Source organism: Tetrao urogallus (genome assembly GCF_951394365.1).
Source record: "Tetrao urogallus genome assembly, chromosome: 19".
Lineage (NCBI taxonomy): Eukaryota > Metazoa > Chordata > Aves > Galliformes > Phasianidae > Tetrao > Tetrao urogallus.
Window position 1 is genome coordinate 4944310 of NC_136832.1, and position 23929 is coordinate 4968238.

A 23929-nucleotide genomic window follows, 5' to 3' on the forward strand; every position below is an offset into this window, starting at 1 on the left:
CTTTTTTCTTTTTTTTTTTCCCAGTGAATACCTTCTCTCACCCTCAGCCCTGCTTCCCCACCATTACCCTTGTTGTTGTTTAAATTGTTTGACTTGCACGCTCCATCCCTGTGGAGGCTCCTGGGCTGAGACTTACCTGGATGGAGCCAATTGGCAGATGCAGCCTTCTGCAGACAAGACAGGAGAGCCGGTTGGTTTGAGCAGTTTCACCTTCAGCCAACAGGAAAATAAAATCCTATTTTTGGAGAAGGATTCTATTGGCGTGCAGAGCTGCCAGGATTCCTCGGAGCAGCAGCTGCCAGACTGCCTCCCTTACTCCATCAGGAAAAGTGTTCTAAACTGAATCAGATGTTGTACGCATACAACACACCCACCCAGGGGTGCACACCTGAGAAGGCCTTGGGAAGCAAAGGACTCGGAGCATCACCTGGCCCTGCTTCCCTGGGGACAGTGGCTTGCAGGGATGAGAGCTGGTGCCATGTGTTCAGACCTGGAGCAGCCCTCTGGCTGACGACAGCAAGCAAGGGCAGGCTGCTCTGTTTGTTTTAAGCAAAGGAAGAAGGAAAGGAGAGGTAAAAGGGGATGTTATCCCTTGCTGCAAAGGATTCCAGTGTCTGTCTGGTGGTGTAGGAGAGGATGCCCTCCTCAACAGGAGTTGAGGCACAGCTATGGGACCTCAAAAGTGTAGATTTAATTACTGGTTCAGCTTCAGACTTCTTGGTTTTATCTGGGATAAACCAGCTTGTATCTCTTTGTGTCGGCTCCCTCTCCAGCAATGTGAGGACAAACTGCAGCCACTGCATGGGGTTGGGACAGAGGGAAGCACAGGGTTGTTGGGTTTTGCTTCTGCTTGTATGGCTTTTCTCCAACCCCGCTTCAAGAACCACCTTGCTTCTTTCATTGAATTTCTCCTTCAGACAATGTGAAATCCACTCAGCTGGGCTTCTCTCTTATTTTTTTACCTTCTGTATTTCCCAGCTGAGAGATGGAGCCAAAAGTTTTGTCATACCTGACTGCAGCCACTGCGGAGGAGCTGGCTCCCTGCCGGCACAACTTGTTAAGCGTGCGTTTCCCTCCAGCTCTGCTGCCCTTTGCTGTCCCTTCCCAGTCCTTGACTTTTTCCACGCATCCCTGGGAGCACTCAGGATGCACAGCTCAGGATGCACAGCTGGATGTTTTCCACTAGGGTGTTATTCTTTGCTATCCCAATTTTTTGAGAAAACAATGGATTATGCTGTAACCTAAAAAAAACAACAATAACAAAAAAACCCCAACCCTCTGCACCCAACTTTGGGAAGGTCGGGAGAGCATGGGCTCTGTAATCCCTCCCAAACCTCCTGCAGCAGACAGCCCACCGACCCGTGTGTTCCCAACCAGGTTGGGCTCGGGGCCGTTGGGGCAGAGCTCAGGGGAGGGGGCACAAAGCTGCTCTCCGACGGAAGAGGAGGACGGAACCAAGGGGATAACAAAGTCCTCTTGTACTTCCTAGGCTGTTTGTTTCGGTTGAATAGCACAGCTTTTATTCCCGAGGAACATCTCTGTCCTCAAGGCTGAGGCAGGAGGGTTGAAAAAACAGCTTTTGCAGACATGTGAGAGCCAATGAATTTAGGACACTGTGGTCACTGGAACGGTAATTGTGGTTTAAGCTGCTACTGCTTACCCCATGGAAAGAAAGTGCTTTCTTTTCATTAGGTGCTTAACAGATTGATTGCCTCCTGCTGTGACCAGAACTGTGCTATAATAGCTTTCACAACCCGGATTGAGCCTTTGGAGACTGTAGGGATGCTGAAACATCCTCCTTCATGCCACAGTCACCAGCCTTGGTCTCATTTAATGTGCTAAAGTGCTAATCCTTGTGCTGCCAAGCTCAAAGCCTGGGTGAGGATGTGAGGGGTTTAAAGCTGCTTTTTCCATTGTCTCCTCTTCTGGGTTTATTTTACATTGTGAGCCAAAAAATATCATGGGACCGAGCACCATCCCAGAGACCTATGGGCTCAGGATGAGAAAGTTCTCAATTTCGTGCCAGTTTCACCACTTTCCATCTCGAGGATGGGAAGAAAACAGAGCTGCACGATGGGGACCACAGTGCACCATGAAGGGGTTTGGTTGTGGAACCTCTACTGGGCAGGGTTGGCCAAGAGGCCTCATCTGGGTGCACAGCTCTGCCTTGGAGACAGGAATCATCTGCTTGTTGAAATGTCTTTGTCTTTGAGCAGTGAGGTTAGAACAAGAAACTGAGACGTAAAAAAAGATTAGTGGGAAACGTGAATTTAAATAGTTTCTTATCTGGATACTTTTTTTTTTTTTTGGCAGAAGGGTGCAGTGCTAATATCACTGTGGAAGAGATTTAACCCCAATTTCTTAATCAAGCAAGGATTTCACTAGATGATACTATGCAGCTGTAGCCATATTAATTTAATTCCACTTACAACGAGTGAAACCTTCCCAACTGGAAAAGGCCTTGGCTCCATACAGGACACCTCAGCAGCCCCAGGGCCCGATGGCATCAGTGGGTCCCTTTGTGCCCAGCTGTGCCCTTTGCAGAAAGAAGGATGAGGGACTGCTGAAGGCTGGCACTGCAGTCTGCAGCAGTGTGAGTACAGTATCAGTCTGTGCCTGCTCATATTTTCCTTGGCCAGCTGTATGACTGTAAACAGCAAAACCTTACAAGGCACTCTTTTTTTTTTTGAGCAATGAGTTTTCCTTACATATATCTCTTCTGATCTGATTGATTCAGCATGTAGCAGTTATTTTTCCTCTCTTTTTTATTAAAGAAGATTCTACCTTCTTCCAACCCTCCCCTTCTTGTTATATTTGACATCTTTGTCTCTAGGTGGCAGAAGGCTGTTGCAGTGGCTGCTTACCACAGCTTCTTGGCTTGTGCACAGGTTTAAGGGATGTAGTGCCCAGCTGGAAAGGTAGACAACTTTTCCATTCGCAGTGATGCTCGTAAAATAGAGTTATGGAATCCAAGCAAATAAGCAATAGCTTGCATCCATTCATGAGGGTGTACTGATTACCACAGGGAAGTGGTATAGAGGTGAAATCCTGGCTCAGAAGCCAGTAACAAAATTTTAGTTGTCTTAAACAGGTCTCCCATATTTCACCTGGGTTGTGAGCAGGTATCTTCCTACAGGGTTGTGTTGGCCAGGGTTGTGTTGGTGAATGGAGGTCTGGCTCTGACTATAGTCCTTAGTTTTCCATCCTGATGTCCACAGTCAGCATAGTGTAATAAATTAGGATGGTGACTTTTGGTAAGTTGTGACTTTTTTCATGTAGTAAACATGGTCGTTGTGGCTCCAGAGTGTGGACCATCATGAGCTCGGAACTGTTCATTCCTTTGGCAAGCTGCAAGGTCGTGGGTGCACAGGAGAGAATTCTCCATGCATCTTTGATCAGCTCCATTAAGCATTATGGGATCCAACAGGCATTAAGCCATTTATCTGTCCTGTGAGAAGGAGACACTGTTAAAACGATTGCCACCAGTGGGAAATAATTCAGGCTGACAGTCCATTTTTGAGGATGACAGTCATTGCAGCAAGGTTTATGAACTCTTCCAGAATATAAATGATTCAGGATCGACTTTAAAGGAGGCACTGTGTTTATCAGTAGAACATTTCTTAATCTTTAGATGCAGAGTTTGGTCTTGCAAACGTGTGATTAACACTTCATTTGTCAACTATACAGCATAACCTTCAGGACTGCATTTTCCTTGTTGGGACATATTGAAGGACTTGGGTGAACCAGAACAGAAGCACTGATTTTCACCTTTCTCCCCTATGCACACACTGACTTTCTACATGGCACTGCCAAAGCCTTGCCTGCTGTATGAAGCGTGCTGAGGGCTGACAGACACTGTTAGGAACAGGCAAGGCTGATGTGAACGCATCAGACCCAGCAGCTCAGCAATGGCTGCTTTCCACAGCGTGGCCAAGCAAAAAGCCTTCCTGTTTCCTCGTTGACTTTTCCTCCCCAGGCTCCCACTGGTTAACGCACAGCTGATGGCTGAGCCTGGTAAAATACTTCTCATTACCCTTCATCGGCCCCAGGAGAGGGGAGGGAAGCACTCCTGGCCTTGCAGAGCAGCTCGCTGAGTGTGCTGTGGGTGGGGTATGACCAGGGGGCTGTTGGCCTGGGCTTCCTTCTGATCTGCTGGCTACTGAAGTGCTGCACTGAATGCAAGGGGAGCAGTTCTTAAGCTGGTACCAGTAACACTAATATTTTCCTCCTTTTCTCAGGGTTTTCCTGGAGATTTTGGGGAACGAGGACCTCCAGGCATCGACGGGAACCCAGTAAGTTCACAGCTTTTCCTCTTTCCATTGTGGTAGACAGCATGCTTTGCCATGTGATGCTAGGTAGAGCTGAAAGAAGGTATTTGGTGTGGTGGCAGCTGCTGGTATTTTGTTGTCCCTCCTGAAAAGCAAAGGTACGCCCTGCTCGTGCTCCCAGTTCCTGTGTTCAGCTCAGCATCCTGTAACTGCCAGCTCATCCTGTGCTGTTCAGCTCTGCCTTGTTCCATCGCCCTCCCTGTGCCTCAGTCTCAATAGATGCTATGTGACTAGAAGAAAAATTAGATGAGAAAAGGTTGGGATGTTGCTCCTGATGAGCAAGCCACGGCTGGAAGGTGTTGCCTTTATTACAGAGCCACAGGAATCACTTTGTTGGTTCCAGCAAGCTCTGGATGGAGCTTTATAAGAACGTAGCAGGACAGGGCCCACAGACAGAGGAATGCACTGTCATAGTGCTTCAAGCTCAGTACCTTTCCTAATCAGAAGTGGACATCAGTGGTAGTGCAAGAAGTGCCAAATTGCCTGCTCCAGAGCCTGGGTGCACTGAGGAGCAGACCTGGTGCTCTGGGCTCCTGCTGCCCTGCCTGGATCTCAGCTGGCCCAGCATGGTGCTGGGAGAAATCTCAAGGCCCCTGAGTCCTTGACCTCTCTCCAGTCTCTATCTAACCCCTGCTGACTTTCTAAGAATGAGATGTGTCTCCTGGGAACTGGGTCAGGATGGTCCCAAGGACCGTTTAAGCAGCTGGATGCTGATGAGATTTATTTTGCTTTGCTCTTTTAGCACTTAATACCAAATAGTTGAGCGCGTGCTGTGTTTTCCGCTGCTCACAAAACGTGCTCTTCTGGACTGTATAAGTTCCCACATGTATTAACTATCTGAATTTTCTGAATGGCTTTCTCAGTTCTTCTTCAATTAGCAGATGAGGAGTTCTGATTCATCTTGTAAGTTCATACTGTCTTGGTTATTCACACATAATCACTCGTGGTGTTCAGTGTGTGAGGTAACCCACTCCTTATGTGTCTTTAAGTTCCCATTCATCATGAATGCAGACAAAAGTTATTTTCCCAAGCAACTCTAACCAGCAAGCCAAGCTCAGCCATGCTACAGCCTTTGTGGGAATTTAGCACAAGAGTTACAATTGCAGTGAACTGAAAGAACTAGATTCCCAAGGAATGCTTCTGCAGGACTTTTCCCATCCTTCAATCAGCATAAGCCATGGGTCAGAGTGGAATCAGTAGTCCCAAAGCTGAAAACTTTCTAGATTGTATTGCTATTTCCAACCAGCCCACCAGGAAGAGCAGGGAGGTCAGAAAGAGTCCCTGTTTTTCCAAATAACTTGTTTTGTTTTCATTTAAATTTGCAAATAGTCTTACATCCATTCAGAATATGGGCTCAGAGTTAGCTGAATGCCAGTTCCCAGAGCATCGCGGAGAAGCAAATGTCCCTTCCGTTAATTCATCCAGAAGGATCGCTCTTCTTTCATCTTATCAACAGCCTTTAAATATTAATGTGCCTTGGAGATCGTAGAATGAAAACAGACTGTTTGGGCTGACTTAAAGGGAGGTTCACAGGGTCACAAGCGGAGTCACAGACACAGAAAAATGCCAGAAAGTCTGTTTGTGGAACAGACAAACATGCTGAGTTTGCTAGGTGGGGTATGCAGCTGAATGGTGGGCGGGCTGCCGTGGGTCCCACGCTGCTCCATTCTGCTGCTGCTGTTGCATGGGGATGGCAGAGCCGACAGCCTCTCACCTTCTTTCTATCACCACCAGACAGAGCAAAGACTCACAACCACAGGACGTGGTTCCCCTCCTACCAGCTTGCTGAGAACTGTTGAGCCATTGCATTCCAGATCTCGGTTCCCGGAGCACTTTAGCCACTCCAATTAGTCTCTTACTCACAGGAATTAGAAGTGGACTGTTGATTCATCTTCTTGTCTCTTGTCCCTGTGCCAGACTCATGTGCTGCAAAGGAGGATGGAGCGTGATTCCTCTTGCGAGTCAGGACTCAGCATGTCCTGACTGACCACTGGGAAGGGAACACCTGTAAATCCCCCTTCCCCAGGCTAGGGAACAGCTCAGATAACATCTGGTCCTGCCTGGGTTCCCGGAGGAATCCACCCCCTCCTCTTCCAAGAGGAAATCCTTTTGCATTAGGCACGAGGCCGTGCATTTCCACTTTTACCCTTTCTCTTGAGGAATACCCATGTGAGATAAGTCAGAAATCGAGGCAGTCCCACCTGTGCCTGTTGAGACCAAGAGCTGAGCGTCCACGTGTTCTTCAGCCCAGCCATCTCCAGAGCCTGCAGAGCTTCCTGGGGAACTGAACAGCTCCTGTGCCATCCCTGGAGATGTTCCCTCTTCTGCCAGCACCAGCTTGTGACTGAATGCTCAAAGCTGACCTTATTACAGTAGCTTTGAGGACACAGAAATCCCACCCGTGAGGAACAATTGCTCCACAGATGTCCCAAGTATGCAGGAAAGGAACTGGCCATAAAAAAGCAATTTTTGGCTGGTTGAGATTATGAAACGCTTTTTGTGTGTGCTTGCCCAACAGTCCTTTACTCCACTTCCCATAAAATAAACACACGTAACCCTTTGCACAAGAAAGCTGAGCACGGTCAGTCACGTTGTGTCCCCTTTTCTTTCATTCTCTCAATAGGCAAAGCTTCCCTTAAAAGGGGAGCCTTACTGCACTGAAGGGGACTCCACCAGATGTGCACTGTAAACTGAGCTGCTCTGTCAGAGTAGCCAGCGTGATCCAGAGCAGGGGAAGGGCTGTCTGAGCCAACAGGAAGTTTAGGATTTCCAATGCGCTTGTTTGGAGAGGCACTGCTGGAGATGGAGGTGTGCAAGGGCAGGGCCTTGCTCTAACAAACCGCTGTCAGGGTGTTGGAAATGTGGCAAGGGAGACGAGGGACTGGCTGAGGATCCCATAGGGATTGCTAAAGTACCTGGGAACCTACTTCGGTGTGGGTCTGACACAGTTTCTCTTCTGCACTCCCCCCAGAATGCCACCAGCACTTGCTGGCACCCTGGGCACTGCCTGCCCCTGGGAGGCTGGCACAGAAGGGTTTGTGGTGAAGCTGTGAAGTCAGAGCAGCCTGTGCCCAAAATGGGGAGCCCAGAGAGCTTTCTCTGAGCCCAGCTGGGTGAGACAGCGTTAGAGGAGGCTGCTGGCTCCCCACCCTGCCCTACCTGTGTGCTCCCAGTGCGGAGCAGCTCACATTACCCCATGTGCAAAATGCGCTTCCAGGCCCCGTCAGCCAGCACAAAAGCCATCATACTCTCTCCCCAAATTGCCCAGTTTAATTTTCATCTGTGCTCTTCCTTTACAACAAGCTTTATGCTTCTTTAACCACCCCCAACCTCTCACCTTTTCCACTCCAGAGCAGCAGCTTGCCTTTCCATTCCATCCTCACCTTGCTGACCCCTCTCTTCCTGAGCCTTCCCCTTGCCTGGGGCAGCTCCAGTCTCTCCCCTGCCTGCCGCGTGTGTGAAATGCTGCTTTCATCCATCCAGGAGGGGACTGCAGCTGCAAATAGCTGTGGAGCAACAAGCAGCCCAGTGTCTGGAGAGGCCAAGCAGCCACACGATGGATGCTCTCCATCACTTTGGCTGGAGGAAGGAGTTGCACGGGGTGGGAACAGAAGGAGGAGGGAGGGATGGTGTTTTCCCTGCCCTCAAGCCCTTGAAACACTGAGCTGCCTTTCAGCCTCTGTTTGTCTACAAAGAGTCCATAACCGTGTTGGTCTGTCTTTCCTTTTAGGGAGAATTGGGAGCCCCAGGTCCTCCTGGAGTCCTTGGACTCATTGTAAGTATAAAAACAAATGGAGATCTGGCTTCTCAGGGCTTTAACCCTTTCAGGGTGCATAACTGCACACAGATTTTCTCCTTCCTGTGCAAGGGATGGCTGTGTGTGGGGGAGGTGTGATGGCTGGAGGGTGGGAGGTGGAGAGGAGCAAATACTCTCTAAGCAAAAAGGAAACAGAGTCAATATTTACTGTTTGTGCACTTATTGCTAGATAACTCACCCTTTAATAGCATTTACCAGGGTATTTCTTCAAAGATGCAGTATTAATTCCACACCAGAATCTGTTGTCTTTTACAAAGCAAGGCCCTGTGAGCAGCAACCTAAGGGAGCACAGTTTTTGCTCACTGGGGAGACCACAAGCAGGAACTGTCTGCTCTCTGGGTACACAGGAATGTCGTGCATGCTCCCACCATCCCAATACTAATCCAGGTAACCACATGCACAGCCAAATTCCATCCTTTATTCCATCTTTTCCCTGGAGGAAATAAATGTCTATAAGCAAGGGTGGCAGCTCATTGCTGGCAGCTGTGCTGGGGTTAGGGAATGTCCAGCTGAACGTGTTAGAGTTTAAAGTTAGGGCCTACAAGTTCTTTTAAGATATTTCATTCCCTGCACTAGAACTGGTAGGTCCTGTTAGCTCTACAGCTTTCAGAATTGCTCCTTTTCTGTGATCATCCATGAAAAACTCATTTGCCATGAAGGTTGAAAACAGCCCTCCTTATGCCTTTCCTTTCCTTATGCCTTTCCTGTAACTTGAGTTACAGGAGCCAGCTGAAAGCAAGGTCCCAGATGCATTCATATAGGCATAGAGCACCCAACCCAGGAATTCTAGACTCAGTGCAGGAAAAGCAGAGAAAATCCTAGCATCATAGAATCATTAAGCTTGGAAAAGAGCTCTAAGATCACCAAATCCAACCATCAGCCCATCACCACCATACCCCCTGACCACATCCCTCAAATATGGTGCTCCAGCAGTTTTGATATAAGGGTGACCCCCTCCATCCTGCTGGGAGATGGGGCCCTTCCCCCCACATTCTTCTCCCCAAATCTCCTGTCCCAAGCTTTCTGTAGGGCTTGCAGAGGCGTTGGGTGTTTGCTCCAGGCTGGCCCGTGCTCAACGCCCTCCTTCCTCCCTGCAGCAGCACCCCAGGGAAGGGCTGTTCCCTCCGCACGCTGCAGGTGTTTGGGTTCACTGTTTGAAAGAGGCTGGAGAGCAGAATTAAGCAAAACTAGAGCCTCTTGCTCCCCTAATTAGCTGTGCGGGCAAAGCTTTAAGTAAATGCCTTTCTACAAGAAGCCTTTATGCTGGGAGGCATGAAAAGGGCATCTGTTGGGGCCCTGACGGCTGGCCAGAGCCAGCCCTGTTTATTGACACGTGGCCATGCATATCACTGCCTCCCTTCATGGGCTGAGGGCAATCAAAGCCCATTTAAATGTCGGCCACTGAAGGCTTTCCTTTATACGTGTGCATGCAGGTACACACAGGCGCTGTGAACTCCAGGGTCCTCCAGGGCTGTAGTTTCTTCTGCAGGTCGCAATATATGATGCTGTGCTGTCTGTTTGCAGCAGAATGGCCATGCTGCTAGGGCAGCCTTGTCCAATACTCTAATTTTTCAAACAGTGGAAAAGAAAATCAATTCAGAAATCAGGAAGAATTGAGGGATACCGAGGGACTGGATGGGAGAGGTATTTGAACCCATTGGCTTTGAACCTAATGTCTTTGGCCGTTTTCTTTCTCTCACTAGGGTGACATGGGCTCTGTTGGACCTATTGGTTATCCAGGACCAAAGGGCTTAAAGGTGAGAGAATAGCGGTGCCGTGGGAGCTCTTGTCCCTCCCTGGCAGCACTGAAGATCATTTTGTTCCTTCCTTGGGTGGCAGTGACCATCCTGAGGGAGAGGATGGGCAGCAGTAGTGCTTGTCTCCTCACCCAGGCACAAGACTGCTGGACCCACATCCTGCTGATGGTCTGCAGTAGCTGTAAGTTACTGGAGGATGCCAGGGGTGTTGTCCCCGTGTGCCTCCAGAGCAAACTATATGAAGAAGGTTCATAGGAGTGTGCTTAGGGAGCAGCCAGGCATGGGGCCATGGGGCTGTGCTGGGCCAGTGCTGAGGGTCTGAGCAACCAGTACCACCGGGAACGTGGACCTGAGCAAGTCTTTGCTATGGCTCGATCTCACTCTGGGCTTTCTTTTTTTTCAGGGGCTGATGGGAAACCCTGGAGAACATGGACTGAAAGGTGATAAGGTGATCTGAATACTCCCTTATTGCACTGTGTTTTAATTTTGCATGTGAAATCCCCTTTCCAGCTTCCGTTTCTCATTCAGCACCATGGTAGTGCCTCCGCTCTGGCTCTCTTTTCTCCCACCCTTCCATCTTTCCGCTCTCTTGAAAGTGCAGTTTTGATTTCTCTTTGGTCTGTGATATCTGTCCCATCTTCTTTTTCACATAGCCCTAGAGGTTAGGTTATGCTGAGCTCTTTGGAGCTTCTCTGTCCCAGTGGGAGTGCTGGTAGCCATACGATCGTCTGGTGTTTTGCTGGGCTTTTATGTTTTTATGTTGGTTACGTGATGGGATGGAGAGGAAGATGAAAGCCCAACAGCACTGACAGTGGGTTTGCATTAATGCATTTGGGGGAAACATGATATGACAAAGCAGCACAGCTCGCTGGTCCCCAGGATGTGTTCAGTATCTCTGCTCCTGCTCCGAGAGGTTCACCTCACCACTGCTTCCTGCCAAGAGGAAATTGCCTTATGCCAAACTGATATAAATCACTTTAGAAAAAGAGAAGAGGAGAGGGGCATTGATTGCAATGATTTAGTGCTGCTGGCACAAAAACACGCAGCTTGAGCTAAATCAGCATGAATCTGCGTGTGTAAATGTCTCATTGTCATGAGAACCATCCTCCTACAGATATTCAGCTGCAGGATTTATTTGGTCTAAAGGAGTGGGAGGTGCAGCCATCGCTCTGATTGCTTAGGAGGGCGATGCACAATGACCGTTAATTGTATTCTCCTCCTTCTGTGTGACGTTTTTTCTCTTATTAGATGTTTGCTTTTAGAGAATGATTTAGCAGCCCAGAACTGCAGATGGAGGAAGTGGTGTCAAGCCAGTTATTTCCACTCTCCTTATGTTACAGAAGCTCTTTGCCAGGGCTCCTGTCTGCAGTTCCATTTCTCCTGTGCTGCCTTTTCACTTCTGTAGAGAGGAATGAGAGAGCAAGAGAAAGTCTTCTTCTCTAGGACAAGTTTAAGATGTTGGAGCTGCTTTCTTGGCTCATCACCAGTTCCCATGCCCACAATCTCTTCATCTCTTCTGTCTGTTCCTTGGAAGAAATGGCTGAATGTAATCAGAACTGGACAGCATTTAAGTCAGCGTTTAGCAAAATCAACCTTCATGGCCAGTGCAGTCTCAATCACTTCACACAGACCACTGTGTTTATCCCCGCTATTTCTCCAGTTCTTCTTATGATGTTACACAAACAATTTGCATCTCTCACATCCTCGTGACAGCCCCAAGAGCAGAACTATCCACCACCCCCTACAGCCCTGTACTGTCTTGCAGGTTCCGCGCTGGGGTGATGGGAAGCTTTCCTCTCCATCTTTTGCTCCCTCTCCCATTGCATCTCCCTTGGACAGGACAGTCTCCCTTCTTGGCTTTCACTGACTCCCGTGATTCTTTAGTGAATTGTGCCTTTAAGCCATTTTATTTTCTCTCATTCTGATTTGGCCTTTATGAGCAAAAACACTCATCCCCTCTCAGAGCTTGTTTACACTGTGCTTTAATTGCTTACGCTGTGGTACCACTGAGAAATGCAAATGGCAGCTGCTCTTGCTGCAGTTGCTCAGTCTGTAGCAAGGGAAAATCTCTGCCTTCTGGGGCTCACAGTCTAAATGCAGTTCTGTCACTGATGGTTTCTGCCGCTGTTATTTTTAGGTTGCAAAATCTTGACTGGTTTCCCTAATTGCTTACTATTATTTTTCTGCCTGTTAGATTTTGACTTCACTATAACTCTCCATCATCATCTTCAGACAGAGCTATCTTTCGGCTCTGACCAGAAACATAAACAACCTGCCTGCATCGTGTATTCATTCCCTCTGTCTCTCAGACTGAAAGTCTGCCTCCTGCCATTCTTGATACATTTCCAGACAATGAGTGTTTGCAAATCTGCCTCTGCAGAGATCCTCATTCATAGCCTGGGTACATCCCAAATAAGAGTTCCCTTCCCTGTTGGACGTTCAGAGTGCAAGTACCAAGTAGAATTTAGCTAACTAGTCAGAAGTCACAGCCAGCCATTGCACAGCAACTTTCTGTTCCATCGTGGTGCCAGGAAGCTGGTAAACGCAGTTAGACTTCAAGCATAAAAAAAAGTGCTAGAAGGGTGACGGTCAGCCTCTTCTGCCAGGTAACAGCAATAATATGAGAGATGATGTTGTCATGTTGTGCAGGGAGCTTCAGGTTGGATATTAGCAAACAATTCTTCTCCAGAGAGTGGTGATGCATTGGTACAGCTACAGGGAGTGGTGGGCACACCGTCCTGCAGATGTTCTAGTAGAGATGTGGCACTGAGGGACATGTCAGTGGGCATGGTGGGATGGGTTGGGGTTGGACTTGGGGATCTTGGAGGTTTTTTCCAACCTGAATGATTGTGTGATTCTATGATCAGCAGACGTGGAGATCAACAGATCTCACTTCATGCTGCCATCAGTCATTAACCATCTGTAATTAGCAACTTGAAGCAGATGAGAGCATCCCTGAGGGGCCTCACGCCTTCCATACACCACCATTCCTGGACTCACCCACACCTGAGGGGCGGCCAGGGTTTTCAGAGTGTCCCACATCCTCCTTGCTAAGGGATGGTCGTTTTCCCATTATATTCCTGCAGAACTCGGCCTGTCCTGCACACCCATGCAGTGCTGCCTGCACTGCAACCAGCACCTCTGGGTATCTGGAGCACAGCCCAGGCCACCACTCATGGATGCTCTTTCTGTGGATGTGCTGATGAAGCTTTAATTAGATGTCAGCAGTCCCCTGCACGGCCCATCTGCCTTGGGCACGTGCCAAGCATGTGGCCTTGTGCAGATTTGTCTTTTTGTAGCTGAGGAAAACTCCCTTCATTTAAAAGCATCCTGATCAGAAATCTTTAAAACCCAAATGCAGTGTGGGGTGGCTGGGTGGGGTGTGCAGGGTCCTGGGGCTCCACAGATGCTCCCTGCAATGCTGCATTCTTCAGGAATGCTGCTGCTGTTGCCATTTGCCATGGTAGGGTTCCTTCATTGTATTTTAGGGTTTATTTCCTATGTTGCCTCGGTCAGTGTTTTGCAGGGTGCCATTCTCTAACCCGAATGCATGCATCACATGCTCAGGTATGAACTAGAATAAGGGGCAGAGTCTCACTCCTGCATAAATCACGTCTATGTACTCAGGCAGGCAAGTGCAGAGCATGTCAGGGCTAGGCAGCCCCTTCTGCATCCTTCATGTAAGTTAATGGTGGGTTTTGCAGCTTGAGCTCTCCCACAAAAAGGGTCTTTCTTATGTTTCCATGTATATGTTTCCATGGAGGTAAGGAGAAGGGGCAGAGAGGGCTGCTCTTAGTGGGAGAGATGAAATTGTATAAGCCTGAAACAGAGTGGTCTTCAGAAACCACACGAGGTGATGAGTACAGAGGAAAGGTGGAAGAATGAGGGGAAACGCCAGCTGCTGGTTCACTGGAAGGTGTTTTATGAATCAGGACATGTGCAGCTGGTGAAAGGCATGGCTCAGTAAGATGCCTCTTAGAGGCTTGCATTGTTAGCTCCCCTCACAGTGCCAAGTAAATGGCAGAAATGCCCAAACAAGAGCAAGATAGGGTTTTTGCACAGAGACCTTTGCATCTTGCTGGTTTGCAGTTGGTCTCTCTCCTCACAGCCCGCTGTGTGCAGCGTTGCATTAAAAGGGGCCTCGTATCTCTGGAGCTGCCGTAGTTTTACAGGTGAAACACGAAGCACAGGCAGTGTCCCACGGGCAGATCCTCTTTGCAGTTCCAGATTGTGCCTCCTCCCATCCCCACCAACAGAGTCCTTTGATGTCTCACACTGTCCGTGTAAAAGATTAAAGATTTGCATTTTCATCCTCAGTAGAGGTGATAAAGACTTTGATTTCAGAGCAAAGATTTCGCTTTTAAAAAAAAACCCTGTTTTCCTGCTGTTTTCTGGCAGAATTGGTTGCCTGATGATTTTGGTGTTTTAAGCCATGGAGTAGGTAAAATAAGTGGAAAATTCAGAGAAGATGAGAGAAATCATGCAATGGCTGTAAAATGAGCTGGATCGTGCAGTATTCTTTTGGCCATCTCTACTGCTTCTGATACTTGCAGTTCATCCGAACAGGAGCTGTGTAAATAGCTGATTTTTTCCATTTGCATGCTTTGCCAAAAGAAAAGGAAGAGATGGAAAGTAGCTTGGATGAAGCAGAATGTCGGTTGTTTGACTCAAATTAAAATACTTCAGGCTTAAAAACAAAAAAAAAAAGGATTAAAATTCATTTAACGTTTTTTAGAAGAGCGTTTCAATTTTGCTATATAAAAGACTTGTTTTGAAGATGGCTCAGTGAAATGTTCTCAGAACATTTACCAAAACATCTAATTTAGCATGAAGCCATGAAATGTTTCCGCCGTTGAATCTGCACACTGCTTTAGTATTTTCCTTCTGGAAAAGTTGCATCCAACAAATCTTTCCCAATTGAAGTAGAAACCATTCACAATTTCATTATCCCCAGCAAGTTACCACAGTAGTTACAATTATTTCAACTCTTTGATAACACGTGGGTGGTTTTTGCTGGGGTAGAAACTGACTTCCTCTGTCATCTCTCTGTAGACTTTGGCTCTGTCGCACATCCATATGTCTTCCATGTGAAGTACATTTAACCATACAGCTCTGTGCTCTTGCATGGCTTGTTCCCCTACTGGGGAGCCAAGTTCAGAGCATGTGCTGTGCATGGGACAGAGTTCCTCCAGCAGTTATTTTGGTTGGGTAGTGTCAGTGTACCAAGTTTTTATTGTCATTCCTCCTATGACTTCCCCTGTAGAATTTTCCTTTCTCTGCCCCATCCTTGACTTGCCCTTCACTTAAGTAAATCACTCAATAAATGAGGTTGGAAGTGCTCTCCAGAGGTTATCTGATACACAGAGCAAGGCAAAGGGTTAACACAAGATAGCCTGCTGTCTCCAGAAATCCTTCCCGAAGGAATAGGAATACATACTTCTGCCTAGGGAGTCAGAACATGTTAGAATGTCCTGAAGAGGAGAAAGAGAGCTCAGCTACAAAGTACTGTGCCTGGTGCTATGCTCGAAGTTAGGGAGCCCATCCCAAAGTACAGCAGCCTACAGTCCTGGAAATCTCAGCCTAGATACTGGCAGTGGGGTGGTTCTAAAGCATTACTGCAAGTTACTATTGTTTGCTTTTGGAAGAGGACTGATCTGTGGTGCCAACAGTAGGACTCCTGAGTATTGTTTCTCTTGCTTTAGAACCTTATGAGAGAAAAGGTCAATTTCTCAAAAACGTAGCTAACTCTTCCGCTCAGCTGAATCTAAACATTTCACCACCTTCATGGTTGCTGTTAGCCAGAGGAACGTGCCACTCTTCTTGCAGCTTGCATGGAAACACAAGGCTTGCACGTTCATATTTTTCTTTCCCTGCAATTTCGTTTTCCAGTTCAGAAGCAGTGTTGGGAAATGCCTGCAGTGCTTAGGATTATTGTTAGAGTGAATATGATCTACAGTTTGTCACCAGTTTTGAATGGAACTAGGGATGAGACTTTTGCTATACAATGCACCATATCATCGAGCTGGGCATTTTGGCCACTGCTGTTGTCTGTTTTAACTCTCTTTGGTGGTGTGTATCCAGGGTGATCAGGGAGGAGCAGGTCTTCCAGGAGATATTGGCTTCCAAGGAGACAAGGTAATTGTTTTCCCTTTCTTCATCAGTTTTTTTTCCTTGCCTGAGTAGTTTGTGTGGTCATCAGCTTTTTTGGTTCCTCAAGCCAAAAGGTCCTCCTCTTCAGATAGCTCTCATTTGGAGTACTCTGCTACAACTCATGAATTTTGTTGTTATTCATAATTAAAAAAAGATATAATAAAAATAAGTGATAATAAAAATGATGGGACAGGACTGGAGGTGGGAAAATTGGTATTTTCTGATGTTTTGTTGTGTTTTCTGAAAAATCCTCTGTCTTCCTATTTCAGGGTAGCCATGGTTTGCCTGGGGTCCCTGGGGCACGAGGGAAACCAGGCCCTGTGGTAGGTAACCAAATGTCCTCTGCTCCCCAGTGTCCCTTTCCAGAGGTCCAGCACCCAACTGGGCAGAGCTGTGTTCTTCTAAACAAAGAAAAGCCAGCAGCCACGAGTTCACTTCTCTCTGTGTTTGTTTCTGATTTCTGCAGGGAAAAGTTGGTGACATAGGTCCGATGGGGTTTCCAGGACCACCTGGCCCTGAGGTATGTCCCACCACCTCTTCTTCCACCTTTCCTTTGCTATTTTCTTCAGCAAGCCCATGTACTCCCCTCTTTTGTTCAGATTGGGAAATTGGACAAACTGTCTATTTTGTGCCCTCCTCACCTGTCCTCCAGTCACTATTCCAAGCTTTTTTTGTTACTGTTGCTTTCAAGTCCCATATGTAACAGCTTTTTCGGTTTCAGAAAAATCAATCCCCAAAGTTTGCCTTTCCCCCAGCAAACAGCATACCACCGTCTATCACCTCTCTTCATTTTTCACTTTGAATACTTTGGCAGATAGACACTCAGTACAAAGCAGGACATCCCGTCATTTTGTGGAAGGAAGACTCAAGTAAAGGGGGATTCCAGTACGCACGAGAAGAGCCAGTGGTGCACTGGAACAGAGCCCCAGGCTGTCTGCCAGTCCCCAGTCCATCCTCATGGACTCTGCTCTATCTAACCACCATGATGTTCTCTTGACTCTTCAACTGCTTTCTGGGGCAGAACATTCATTTATTGATTTTTGCCCTCACTTTCCACCTACCCTCCTCTTTCAAGTTGGATATTAGGAAACATTTCTTCTCCAAAGAGCAGTGATGCAGTGGCACAGCTGCCCAGGGAGCGCTGGGGTCACCATCCCAGAGGTGTTCCAGTGCAGATGTGACACAGGGATGTGCAGTGGGATGGGTTGGGGATCAGAAGATCTTTCCAACCTTCATGATTCCGTGATTCTTTTCAGCCTGGGGCTCTCCACTCCTCTTCCAGGATATGAATGGAAGATGTGTGGCTCTGGAGAGGCGAGGACCAAAATAGGTTTATGACCCATCCTGCATCTCATGTTTTCCTTTTTTCTCCTTCTTCTATTTGTCATGGATATCCTGAAGGCTTTTTTCAGCAAAATCCCATTTCAAGCAGACAACCCCTACTGCCCTAACCAAAAATAATTGTTGTGGTGATACCTTACACTCGGGATCAGCTTCTCCCAGCGTATCTCATTCTTCCTCTCACATAAGCAACCAAATCACATCCACGTAATGCTGGAGAGCCTCTTCCAGCGCGGCGGCTGCTCTGTTTTCCCTTCATCAGCGCTCTGGTATTTTGCTGGATCTGGAAGGGCTCTCGGTCAAGTGCTGCCACTTAGCAATCCTCGCTGGGATGCTATTGGAAATAACCACAGATTCCTTTGTGTCCTCAGCAAAGGGCAGGAGCCGCCCAGCTAATGAGCGTGTCAGCACCTTTCCTAATTCCCCGCCTGCCGCCCTTTGTCGCCGAGGCGCTCAGTTCCTTTCTGGGAGCAGTGAGATTATGTGCTGACTCGTAAAGATTAATTAAAACCCAAATTGCTGTTTTTAGCCGCACGATGACAGGAAGGCCTCGTAGCAATAAATCTTTCTGAGGATGGACCGAGAGGGAGCGGCAGGGAGGGCTGCGATGCCGATCGCTGCTCCATTGTGTCCCGGCCTTCCCTGGGGATGGCCCACACACGGACCGATGTCTGAGCGCTCAGCCTTTCCTGCAGGCTCTCACAAAGGCTGCTGTTTGCAGCCATCCTCAACGTGTGACCCAGTGGTTTCTCGTTTTCTTCAGGGCTTCCCAGGGGACATCGGCCCACCGGGAGAAAACGGCCCCGAAGGCCCGAAGGTGAGCAGAGTTCTGTGCGGGCTGGGAGGCAGCCAGGAAAACACAGGGCTTGGAAGGGAGGGCAGAGAGCCCCGCAGGTCCCCCTGGGTTGCTCTGGCCAGTTTGGGCTGTTTGACTTGAGATCCCTTCAAGAGTGGGGCATACTTTCTTTTTCATATTTCTTTTTTTTTTTTTAAGATTTTTTTTTTTTTTTTTTTTCTGAAACAAAGTTGACATTGGATGATGTCCTGTGGCTGTAAAAGAGAATTTCTTCTTCTAATGGCCTTTCTGGGCTTATGTTACTGTTTTTCTCAGTGTCTTTTCCTTTGGCCTTTCTCAGGGGAAGCCGGGAGCGCGGGGCTTACCTGGGCCAAGAGGGCTGCCTGGACAAGAGGTGAGCATCCTCAGACCAAAAGCATGTGGGATTCAGAGAATAACGTTGCATATTGAAGATTAATGCATTCTGCAGTGGTGCCTGCGATCCGAAATCCTCCGTTCCTTCTGAATCTGGAACTAAATGCTTATATTCGCCACTCAGAACCACACAGAGGAGCTTCCAGTGGCTGCAGCCCTTTGCTTCCAGTCCCGGCTGACATCTTTTGACCTGAATCACTGCGTTGGCTTTTCTCCTTCAGTCTGTTGCCCCACACCCACACGCACTTCAAACGGATGTTAATGCCCCTTTCCCTGCACACCCCTTTGCAGGGCATGCCCTGACCTGGCTTTTGCTTTCTGCTCCTTTTAAGTATGTTTTCTTTCAACTGTGAGACCTGCAGGCTCCTCTCTCTTGATGGAGCAATAAGATTTGTAAAAAGAGCACATCAGCTGAAACTGCTGTTCTGCAAAGTTTTGTTTGCCCTAGCACCTCTGAGCCTGCAGCTTTCACCTCTCATTGCTTGGGAAAACCTGAAACTTCCTTCCAATCATTAAAACAGGACAATTGCCACTTACTTAATTGTCCTGGAACTGCACATACTATATAGCAGCTTCCATGGCTATAATGTGGTGGCTTCAGCATGGTTTCTTCTCAGACCACTGTCTGGAGTCATGAAACATTTTGTAAAACATACTCCGTGCACACATGGGCAGGAGCTCGGTGTAATAGCACTTACCATCCTCGCTTTTTCTGGGAATTCTTTTGCTTGCCTTCTGAATGCAATTAATGCAAATTAGCTCATTTATTTGCACTGAAATAGGAAAAAGAAAAAATTCTAGGCAATTTATGAAGGGAATGAAAGCTTTGCATTCCAGGTTCAGGCAGGCATGACCAAGCTGCCTTCAATTTACTCCAGTTAGCAAGCATAAAAGTAAGACTGAAGACATGGACATGGACTTCGACGTGAGCTGAGCTGAAGGGCTGTGGATGTGCAGCAGAGCATGGCAGTGCTGCTGTTAGCCCAGGCCGAGGCTGTGAGTTCCACCTGTAGCAGTGTGGGTGTACGTCTGAGCCTGCTGAGCTGGGTGCCCGACTTCCAGCCCCAACCTCAGCCCACCAGCTCGTGCCACTTCATTACCACGGCTTGACCACCAAAATGAGAGCAATGAGAACTGCGGCAGCCAAGGGCGCTTTTAATTTCTCTCTTGGCAGTTGGTTTTGAACACTTCAGATAATTTTTGTGAAGCTTAATTGAAGGCCTCCTAGATTCTATCACAGTTGGTGTAGAGCCAAGGGAGAAAGCTGAGTCCAATTGCTGTGTGAGATTTTGAGATAGCTCCGTCCTGCAGCATGTGTAGTCCCATTTGAAGGCAAAAGGGAAACCTCCATACTGTTGCCAAGTGGTTCTGTGGGAAATTTTGCAACGCTCTTTTTGTGGAAAATAAAAGAAGAAGAGTAGATAGCTCTGCCGCATCCATATCACTGCCAAATCAGATGAAGTAGAGTTCAGTGAGCATGTCCAGTGTATCCCATGGGCTAAATCCAGCCATGAGAAGCTCACACTACTGATGTTGACTTCGGTCAAATTTTGGGTGGCCTTTGCCAGCAGGTCTTGACTTCAGATTTTATTTCTGAAATGAGGAAAGATGAGCTTCAGAGATGCTGAGCTGCTTGCTCTAGGGTTCAGAGGGACTCCGTTGTTAAAATGTGACAGCTGAGCACACAGCCTGTGTTTAACCATTGTTCATCCCGCAGACCTTTCATTCTTACTTGTCACTACTTTGCTCATTATTTTAATTTCTTTTCACCTCAGGGAGATGAAGGACCCTTAGGACCATCGGGAGTCCCTGGTTCAGAGGTAGGTTTCAGTGGTTTACTCAATTACTATAAACTCCATTCACCTTGCAATGAAATTGTAGTTAAAACAACGTAAAGCTTCAGACCTTCTGGTTCGGGAAGTTGTCTGCCCCTCTAGAAAATAATGGGTTGTCCATAGCTTGGTTCAGTTTCTTGATGCAGGGTGGCTGAAAGTCAAGGAATAGTATTTCACAAGGTGTTGAGCGTGATTCTGATTTTATAACTTGTTTAAGGTCTCAGACCTTGAAAAACCCTCTACTGTTCACTCTCTAGATAAAGTGCTTTAACTGGGATCCATTTCCCTAAGCAGCCCTGACTGGTTCCTTGATTTATAGTATTTTTCAATGAGAGTAAAAAGAAAAGGAAGGAAAAAGACAGGATATTGAAGCAGAGTCCTTTTTTGTCATCTACATCACGAAGAACACAGTGATGTATTGCAGAAACACAGTTAGGAGAAGCAACAAGAGTATTGTCGTATCTCTGAGCCTGCCAGCTCCGGGTTTTATAGTGGTTGTGTTCATGGTTGTCATTGCATGATAGTGAAATATCTTGTAAATTGGAAGCTGTGCTGACAGCTTCTGGGTGGATCAGGAAATAAATATTTTATTTTGTATTTCTCCTGCCTTTCTAATAGATGTTTCTGTTCCTTTCTTGGAGCAACACAACAAATACAGTTACAACAGTGCCTGGAAGAACATGAGTGTTGTCCTAGCTAGAGGGAAGGATCGATAAGAAGGGTCATTATGAAGGCCCTTGGCTTGGTGGATTATAGTCCATGCCTAATGTTTCTGGTGTGATGTTTAAGCAATGGAGTTGACCCACAGGAGCATTGCTCGTAAAGCTGCACGTTGTCGTATGGGTTTATAGGCACACTGCTGTAACCCAGGGAAGCTACAGGAGTGTTATTATTTCGCTTTTTGTATTTATTATTCTTATGTGTATTTCAGGGTCGACCTGGCCGGAAGGGATTTCCAGGAAGACCCGGTCCTGACGGTCCCAAGGTGAGCAACGTGTTTGTTCATGATCAGAGAGGCAGTGAGTGGAAGAAAGGACAGATAGAGGGATGCCTCTGTTCTCAACCTCACCATTCCCCAAGCCTAGGGTATTCAGTTCAGAGAGCACAAGGGAAACTCAGGTTTTTCTTTTTCACTGAATTTTGGGATCTCACTTAAGACTTGGGATCTCACTTGAGATTTTCAGCAAAAACTATGATGGTGCATTTTTTAAGCCACGTGCTTTATTATAAATAAGAGCGTTCCTCTTTCTATATTAACATCTTCCCCCCCATCACTTCATCTTATTTTCCGTTGTTTCTCCACGTTTTTGTTCTAAAACAATGCACATCATTCCTATCTCTGCTGCCTAATTAGCAGCAGGAGGTACCCCAGAGCAGCCCGCTCTACAAACCCACACTCGAAAGGAAAGAGAAAACCCAACAAAAACAACCTCTTCAAACAGTAAATACCAAAAATGTGGTCTGGCAGCACATCTGGAGTATCTGCCTACTGAGAAAATACAGCTGCCATCACCCAGAGACAATAGTGCTTAGTGGTGAGTGGCCTCTGGATGGCCCATCCAGGGCACGGTGCTGGCTTTCAGCGCTGTCCCTCTATCCTTGGCAGATCTGAAATGCTCCCCTTTCTCCTGTTTTCCACTTCACCCCTCATTTTTCTCATTCTCTGAATTTCTCTGATCCTACACTATGATTTAGCTCATGTGAGTCGTTCTTGTGGTTTTCATGCTTCGTGTGACAGTAATGTGCCTATGGCTGAGATTTTGCAAGAGCAAGAGCAAGGTCATCACTGCCTGGGAATATTCGAGTTGCTTTTTGTTATTTTTGTTTCTTCCATTAGCAGGAGAGTTTCCTACATCCCTTATGTCATTCAGGAACTGCTCCTCCCTGCAGTGTCGCATATTCTTGCTTTCATCAGATTCTGCTCAGATCCTTGGGCTAATCATGGTCCTTTCCTTCTCTCTTCCCTTAGCTGATGTGTTTGGGCTGTTGCTTTACTCAGTTGTTCTGATAGAAATGGTATGGGAGAAACACCCTGCTTCAAGAGGATCCCCAACAAGAACTCACACCTTGTTAACCATGGGGATAAGTCACCCAGAACTAGGCTGTGCTACAGGAAGGCAGGCAGCTTGTGTTTCAATGGCCGAGTTTGACTTTGTGTCAGTTATTTAGATAACTGAGTTATTGGGCCAGCTGCTTTTATGGGAATCTCACTCCAGAACTGTGAATGTTTCCTCCGTGTTCATGTCAGCTGTGTTTCTTGCTTTGGATGATCCTTGAAAGCTGACATTGTACTGAAGGACTGACTGGGAGCACTGAGTAACCATGTCCCTCCTTTCTCTTTCACACAGGGCGAGCCAGGAAACCACGGCCGGCCAGGGAAAGTTGGTGAGCAGGTAAACTCCTTGTTTTCATGTCTATTTGATGATCTCCTGTGTTCAGCATCTCTTGGATGATGGGGGTGCAGGCAGAGGATTGCGGCCAGGGGTTTCTGGCTACCTGAAACTGGCTGTGGTCCTGGTACTCCAGATATGCTGTGAGAAACAAGTCGTGTAGTGAGGCTGAAGCTCTTGGTGAACAGCACTGACAGTTGCCATGGGGTCTGTGTTGAATTGGATGTTTTCCCATAGGTGGTCTGATAAAGTTACAGTTCAGTATAGCACACAGGAATGGCTGTGCTTCTGAAGATGAAGCCATGGAAACTGACGAGATTACGGATTTCTGCCTATTCTTCTTATTTCCCAAAGGGAAATTCTCAGCTTTGCTTATATGGGTAGAAGCACCTCTGCCCTGATGTGCTGTGCTGCTTTCAGAGGAGGTAGTGCTAGGTAAGAGAGGCACATTGTACTTCTGCATTGTACCACAAGAGAGAACGTTCTGCTGGATTACCAGGGGACATTCATCATCCCTGTAGGCTTCAGGGTAACCACAGGCATCAAGGAAAAAGAAACAACCATCCCCATGCCTCTATGATTGAAACCGACCAGCTTGTCCACCACCAACCCTGAAATTGCAGCCATGGAGTCTCCAGTGTTTTCTCTGCATTCCTACATGACCGCACCACGCTGGAGGCAGCAGCTGGCCCTGGCAAGGACAGTGGTGCTGCTCAGCACAGCACTTTCCCTGCTTATGACTGGTAACTTTGGCTGGGCTTAACTTGTCCAATTCCCCTGAATCAGCAGCTTGGGGGTTGCTTATCCATGGGTCTCCAACCAGGCATGTCCAACAAGCCATGATGGATCCTATACTTTTCAGTACCAAAGCTTCAGTATAAGTCAAGGATGATTGTTTCTGTCTGGAAATGAGCACTGTTTCTATATTCTGGTTAATAATTTACTCCATGAAGAGCAACAACTGGAAAAATGAAGATGCTCCTCACACCTGAAGTTGGGGCCCAAGTGCTGTTTTCAGCACCTTTTCTTGGGTAGTGCCTTCCTCTGCTCCATGCCTCAGTTTCCCCTCCTGTGGAAGACACAACACAAAGCTGTTGTCTG

At 47.4% G+C, this 23929-nt stretch overlaps 1 protein-coding gene across 1 annotated transcript in view; it reads left to right on the forward strand.

Annotated features, from left to right (window-relative positions):
• COL27A1 (collagen type XXVII alpha 1 chain) overlaps positions 1-23929 on the forward strand; it is a gene marked incomplete at both ends in the record, with an annotated part of 124429 nt that overhangs the window by 47049 nt on the left and 53451 nt on the right. Inside the window, 12 exons of the mRNA XM_079544868.1 lie at positions 4239-4292; positions 8059-8103; positions 9849-9902; positions 10306-10350; positions 15984-16037; positions 16322-16375; positions 16519-16572; positions 18157-18210; positions 18530-18583; positions 20379-20423; positions 21370-21423; positions 22787-22831. Of these exons, the coding sequence (XP_079400994.1) occupies positions 4239-4292; positions 8059-8103; positions 9849-9902; positions 10306-10350; positions 15984-16037; positions 16322-16375; positions 16519-16572; positions 18157-18210; positions 18530-18583; positions 20379-20423; positions 21370-21423; positions 22787-22831 (612 nt within the window). The remainder of the gene's footprint in view (positions 1-4238; positions 4293-8058; positions 8104-9848; positions 9903-10305; positions 10351-15983; positions 16038-16321; positions 16376-16518; positions 16573-18156; positions 18211-18529; positions 18584-20378; positions 20424-21369; positions 21424-22786; positions 22832-23929) is intronic.